The sequence below is a fragment of the Apis dorsata genome, unplaced genomic scaffold (assembly GCF_000469605.1).
Source record: "Apis dorsata unplaced genomic scaffold, Apis dorsata 1.3 scaffold_87, whole genome shotgun sequence".
Classification (NCBI taxonomy): domain Eukaryota; kingdom Metazoa; phylum Arthropoda; class Insecta; order Hymenoptera; family Apidae; genus Apis; species Apis dorsata.
Genome location: NW_006263385.1, coordinates 182973 through 189784, shown reverse-complemented (window position 1 = coordinate 189784; position 6812 = coordinate 182973). Strand labels below are relative to the sequence as shown.

The 6812-nt window shown below is 28.5% G+C and overlaps 1 protein-coding gene across 6 annotated transcripts in view; it reads left to right on the top strand.

Annotated features, from left to right (window-relative positions):
• The window catches only part of LOC102680204 (protein kinase C), a 6321-nt gene extending 1987 nt beyond the window's left edge, over nt 1–4334 (top strand). The window contains exons 1-9 of one of the 6 annotated variants that reach the window (XM_031508457.1): nt 7–58; nt 302–362; nt 450–654; nt 1477–1508; nt 2139–2209; nt 2298–2439; nt 2518–3081; nt 3162–3757; nt 3853–4334. In XM_031508457.1, the coding sequence (XP_031364317.1) occupies nt 29–58; nt 302–362; nt 450–654; nt 1477–1508; nt 2139–2209; nt 2298–2439; nt 2518–3081; nt 3162–3757; nt 3853–4017 (1866 nt within the window). In that variant the 5' untranslated portion in view covers nt 7–28 and the 3' untranslated portion in view covers nt 4018–4334. Of the gene's footprint in view, nt 1–6; nt 59–301; nt 363–425; nt 655–1476; nt 1509–2138; nt 2210–2297; nt 2440–2517; nt 3082–3161; nt 3758–3852 lie in introns of those variants that run through there. The other 5 variants (XM_031508456.1, XM_031508455.1, XM_031508454.1 and 2 more) reach the window with 5 other exon arrangements.
• The last annotated feature ends 2478 nt before the right edge of the window (nt 4335–6812 follow it).

Below are 6812 nucleotides of genomic sequence, written 5' to 3'. Positions count from 1 at the left end.
CTAATATTCAACATTTAGTTTCTTCAAAATGTTGCAAATGTGTACAGGATATAAAAATGTAATATATTTAACTGATTTTAACTTTAGTATCATTGAAAAAATATAATTTATTAAAGTTTAATTAAAAACATTTTATTTATTATATATATTTATATAATATATATATTTATATAATAATATTATATAAAATGAGATTTGAATTAATAATATAATATGAATAGCATACTATTAATATGAACATTTTTTTGTTGCTCAATAATAAGCTTAATTATCATAAATTATCATATAAAATTTATTTTAGGTTGACCTTGAACCTCAAGGAAAGTTAAGAGTCAAGATTGATTTAATATGGAATAATCAAGGTAAGGCACAGGTAATACTTAAAAATATTATATGTAGGATATATTTTCATAATAAAATTTTAGATCAACAAACAGGCTGTGGTACAGGTGATGGAGAAGGAATCGGAGGCAGAGGTGGTGGAAGCATCACATCTGGGAAAGAACCCAGAAGGGAATTCAAAGAAAGGCAGGGTTTCATTCGGCATCGAAGAGGTGCCATGCGACGTAAGGTTCATCAAGCAAATGGTCACAAATTTATGGCTACATTCCTGAGGCAACCAACTTTCTGTTCTCACTGCCGTGAATTCATATGGTATGTGTTTTAACAAAAATATATTAATATTGCTTTTAGAATTTAATTCACAAGCATACTCTAACACTAATTCAGAACATTTACTAATAATCATTTCATAATATGAAGTGTTATATATTTAATTTGGTGTGTATATTTTATATATTTCACTTATATTAATTTCAGGTAATTTACATTAAAATCTAATAAATTTATGCACACCAGATTAATATGGGATTTTAGTATTTTGGATAATTTTAAAAGTGTTAAAATTTGCATGTCTGGGTTTTTGATTTTATAGAATATACTAGCACTATATAACATTTAAAAATATTTCTTAAAATATTATTTAAAATATTCTTTTTTTTTTTAATTTGAATTTAGTTTAAAAAATATCAATATATAATATTTGGAATAAGGAAATGGAGATTTAACAAATATTCTAAATATTTTAACTTTCAAGCTTTAAAACATTCCATTCTTTTTCTTTTTACAATAACAATCATTTAATGTCTTATATATTTTATTGAAATAAATCATTCAATTAAATAATAAGTTGCATGCATTGGTTTTGCAAGCATATACTATAACTACTGTTTGGTAAAATTTCTTATGAATTGATATTTTTGTTTGTGAATACAAATTTTATGATATAATATTAAATTATTTTTAAGAAACTAAAAACATCTAAGACAGAAATACAAATTTAATATTTTTTCTAATCAATTTTAAAAGATTAATATAAATGTCTAATTATGGTTTAAGGCCCAAGAAAGCATACGTATGTGTTTTATGAGGGTATATAAGGAGATGATGTGATGTGTTTTGTCTGTTGTATTTCAGGGGCTTGGGCAAGCAGGGCTATCAGTGTCAAGGTGAGAAGACACATACACGTTATTAACAAATATTATAATTATATATTTGCTTGCTCTACCTTTGTGTGAACATATGTTTATCTAGGTGTGTGTATGTGTACTTAGTTCTTTATAAAAAATCAAATCATTTAGAATAATTAAAAATTCATGATTCAGTTTGAAAATTTTCAAATTTTCAATGTGATGTTTAATTTGGCCCATGGCTCAATATCTGATGCTATGCTTTCTTTAATGAAATTTGGAAAATAAAATAGTGTTCATAACACATCAATCAAGTTCTTGCAAATTATATTAGCTCTGATTTAACATAGTTATAAGTGGGGAAATATTTCATTGCATGTTTTTAAATAAAATGTAACAAATCATCAGGAGATTCTAATGGTTTCATTTTATCGCATCCTTAGAATTTATATTCTGTCTTCAATGTTCAAGCTTATACTGTTCCTATGGCAAGACTATCACAACATCCATCAAATTTTATTTATGCTTGTCATTTCAAATCAGTGCGTCTAATCACGCATGCAGCTTACAGATGACAGCTTACAGATGATCCCAGCTTGGGTCATGCTATGCTGAAAGTCATCTGTACTAAAAAATATAAACATTCAATTAGATTTTATTATGTTTCAGTCTGCACATGTGTAGTTCACAAAAGATGTCACAAGTTGGTTATCACAAAATGCCCAGGCATGAGAGATGAGGTAAATGTAATTTATAGTATATTTTTGTAATTGAACTTATTTATCATTAAAAAATTAAATTGATTGATTTAATAATATTGAATTTCAGTCAAGTCAAGATACAGAAAGTCCACGTTTCAGTATAGATATGCCACACCGTTTTGTTGTTCACAATTACAAGAGATTTACATTTTGTGACCATTGTGGCTCACTCTTGTATGGTTTATTTAGACAAGGTTTACAGTGCGAAGGTAAATAAATCAAATTTATTTTATATATATATGTATAGATATACAACTAATACCTGAATCTGATATTTGCTTACATAGCTTGTAATATAAATGTTCACAAGAGATGCCAGAAAAACGTAGCAAATAATTGTGGTATTAATACTAAAGCTATGGCTGAAATTTTGAGTACAATGAATATATCACCAGATAAACAAATAAAAACTCCAAAGATTAATTATAGAATAACAACTTGTCAGTCTGGTCAAACACCTACCGCAGTAACAGTTACAGACACATTACCAACAGATAATTCACAATCAATTCAAAAAACTGAAGAAACACCTGTTGCTACTGAAAATGCTGTACCTGTTAGTGAGAATGAAGTTAGAAAATTTGGTATAGAAGATTTTAATTTCATCAAGGTTCTTGGTAAAGGTAGTTTCGGAAAAGTGATGTTAGTGGAACGAAAAACTAATCCTGATGAAGTTTATGCTGTAAAAATTTTAAGAAAAGATGTAATTATACAAGACGACGATGTAGATTGTACAATGACAGAAAAAAGGATTTTAACATTGGCAGCAAAACACCCTTTCCTTACAGCTATTCATAGTTGTTTTCAAACAAATGATCGATTATTTTTTGTTATGGAATATGTAAATGGAGGTAAGAATTCAAAATTGAAATAATAAAAAAATTTTAAATATCAATTATTGTTTAGTACAAAAAAAATTTTGTTTTTTTAGGCGATTTGATGTTTCATATTCAGAGAGCACGGAAATTTGATGAAGCAAGAGCACGTTTCTATGCAGCAGAAGTTACACTTGCATTACAATTCCTTCACAAGCATTATATTATTTATCGAGATCTTAAGTTAGACAACATAATACTCGATCAAGATGGTCATTGTAAATTAGCAGATTTTGGAATGTGCAAAGAGGGTATTATTGAAGGAAAAACAACCACAACAACATTTTGTGGTACTCCTGATTATATTGCACCTGAAATTCTCCAAGAATTGCAATATGGTGCAAGTGTTGATTGGTGGGCACTTGGTGTTTTAATGTACGAAATGATGGCTGGTCAACCACCTTTTGAAGCTGATAATGAAGATGATTTATTTGAGTCCATTTTACGAGATGATGTGCTTTATCCTATTTGGATTTCAAAAGAAGCTGTTTCTATTCTAAAAGGATTTATGACGAAGAATCCAGCTAAAAGATTAGGTTGTGTTGCAGCTAATGGTGGTGAGAATGCTATAAAAATTCATCCATTTTTTCAAGAAATAGATTGGGAAGCACTTGAAGCGCGTAAAGTGAAACCGCCAATTAGACCAAAAACTGTAAGTTGTATTATATCTTCACACACACATATATATATATATTTCATTCATTTATTTTTTAATTAGAAATCATTTATCATTATATAACTTTTCAGAAAAGCAAAAAAGATGTCATGAATTTCGATACAGAATTTACAAAAGAAGATCCAGTGTTGACACCAGAAGATCCGGACGAACTAAGCTATATAAATCAAGAAGAATTCCAAGGCTTCTCTTTCGTCAACAAAGACTTCAATCCAGCTAGGTTTGGAACACAGTAAGAAGTAAGAATAAGTGAATGAAAAGGAATCAATGTTAATATCATCTTAAATGCTTTTTGCTTGAAAAATTGACGAGCAATAAAGCAAAGCTGAACATCGGCATTTCGAAGCTGCTCGAGGTCTCCTTTGTATTTTATTCTTATGAGAGATGATTTTACGAGTCATCGAAAGCAACATTCAAGCTATAAAAATAGTGATGGAGATCGACAAGAAATTGAAATCAGCTAGAAACTAAAGTCCATTTTATGTCCAAAAAGTAACAGTTTTTGCAAAGAAATTGATCAGAACAAAAAAAGTGTAGTCTCAATTTGGCAAAATTGATATTCTTTGTTTATTTGAAACAAGGACGAATGTGATCGAGAGGAAACGTAAAAAAAATTTAATTTACAATAATAAAGAGAAAAATAAATTATTGGTTAAGAAAATTAGTACAAAAATGAGAAAGAAAAGAAAGTCATTTTCATGATATGATAATAAAGATCGCTGGGCGATCTATCATTTTTTCTATTAATAATATTCTTGATGAAAGATTTGATTCAATGAAAATTTTTTAATAACTTAACGTATATTTCGTTTCCTCTCAAAATATTGTTTAAAGAATATGTTTTAATGCAATATTTTATATTATTAAAGAAAAAAATACTTGCACAGAAACAAGTCTGCAATATAAAAAAAATATAATAATATATTAATCTTTTATTGAAATTTTCATCAAGATATAGAATTTTTTTTTATTTAAAAATTGCTTAATTATATATAAAGATTTGACACTTATTACGCATTTTTTAGCGCTTACTTGTACTTACAGATTTAATTTTTATTATAATTTACGAGAAATATTTTTTATTACAACAAATAACAAGAAATAACACGATAATCGAATTATTCTGATTATTGCTTAAAAAATAAGTCGAGTTTTAGGTCTTAGCGTAGTGTATCAAATCACTAGTGATCAAGACTGAAACATAAGCTGGGCTTAAATTTTAAGTAACACCAGCAGCAGGTGTAATTATAAATGTCGAGTCTGTGTAAAATCTATGCATATGTAGTATCATATAGAATAACTATAGAAAATCGAGAAGCTATGTTCCAGTTTGAATGAGATTTTGCATCTTCGAACGATCTAAACTTTTCGTCGAGCTTTACTCAGAGGAGCATCTCGCAGCGCTTCTTCGATAGAAGGATTTAAATATAACAAAATAATACTAACATTAATACTAATACTAATAATAATAATATTAATAATAATAATAATAATCATGCTCACGTGGTGAAGATCGAGCAGGATACGATCTGATCAGGTGGTCATGGAGTTTCATACTTAATATAGAATTTTAAACTATCACAGACGCGACAGATTCCACAGGTGGTTTCTGTCAAAGTTAATATAAAATGATACATACGTATATTTACACGTATAAATTTAACTTATTTTAACATATGCCTAAATTCCAGTGGACAAAATAAGTCTCGCTATAAAGAATACCAGAGAATAGACAAAAGCGATGATCGCATGAAATTCTCCGATATTGCTATATATGTCGAGTCTTAATAAAATACAGACTTTGACAAAAGTATAGTTTACATATACAAGAAATATATATGCGTGTTAAACGCGTGAAGTTACCGCTAAGCGAATTAAGAGAACTATAAAAAGTCCACCTAGCGATATCGATGCACTTTCCACAAATCTTCATAAGTACGTGTTGTCTCTAGTTAGGTGTCTTTAAAAGCTTGAACTCATGTACTTAAATTAGAAAAAGCTGAAAGCTCTTTAGTGTTAAGTGATGAAATAGTCGAGCCTTATCCGCACCATAAGAACATTATAATGCGTGAGAAAAAACCAATGGAGATTATGTTGAATTGAGTTATGCCCTAATGGCTAATAAGAATAAATTAATTCCAAATAGAAGAAAAACAAGTTTTAAAAAATTACAAGAGAAAAATAAAAATACTCTAATATTTGCACGTAATCCACCATTTCGTGCCATTGAGTGTATACCAAAGATTTTATTCAGATTTTTCTTAAAATAAAATAAAATCTTATAAATCATGAATTACGAGATAAAATTGTGAATAAATCACGATCTCATATCGATCCGATATAATCTTTGGTATAAACTTCAATCATCGTTAATAGTGTTAAAAAGAAAATTTAATTGGTAAATAGTATTGATAATATAACAATTAGTTGATAATACGTTTTAGTCATTATAAACTGAAAAAAAGCAACTGCAACGAAATCATGCAGTAATACAAAGCAAAACAAAAAAAAAGAAAAAATATTTTAGCGTACTGTTTCCCAATTAGCCACTGATGACAAACATTCAGCCCCAGATTGTATTCGAGTGGCTTATTGGTGCGACTAAAAACGCGTTATTTAATGTCGTGATCATTGTTGTGTCATACTCGTACATTTTTATGTCCTCCATAGATATTAGATTCATTTAAAAAAAAATTCATTGGTAGAATCTAAATCATGTGCTGCTCTTTATGTGCTTTGATTTTGTGCAGAATTCAAAGTACAAATTGCAGCACTATAAAATCGAAATATGGACAAAGCCACGACACATCTCGTATATTTGTTATACGAGGTTAGAAATTAACAATGTACGAGATGAAGATCATCAGTACAAGGAGAATTAATTTATTATAAAAATATATACTTATGAATGACGCCACTTTTATGAAAGCAGTGTCATATTTTCGATCATTAACGCGAAATAATGATCGTTCGCATGTAAATGTAGCTGATCGTATCTTTTTACAGCTTTTGCTTGCATAGCAATAATTAC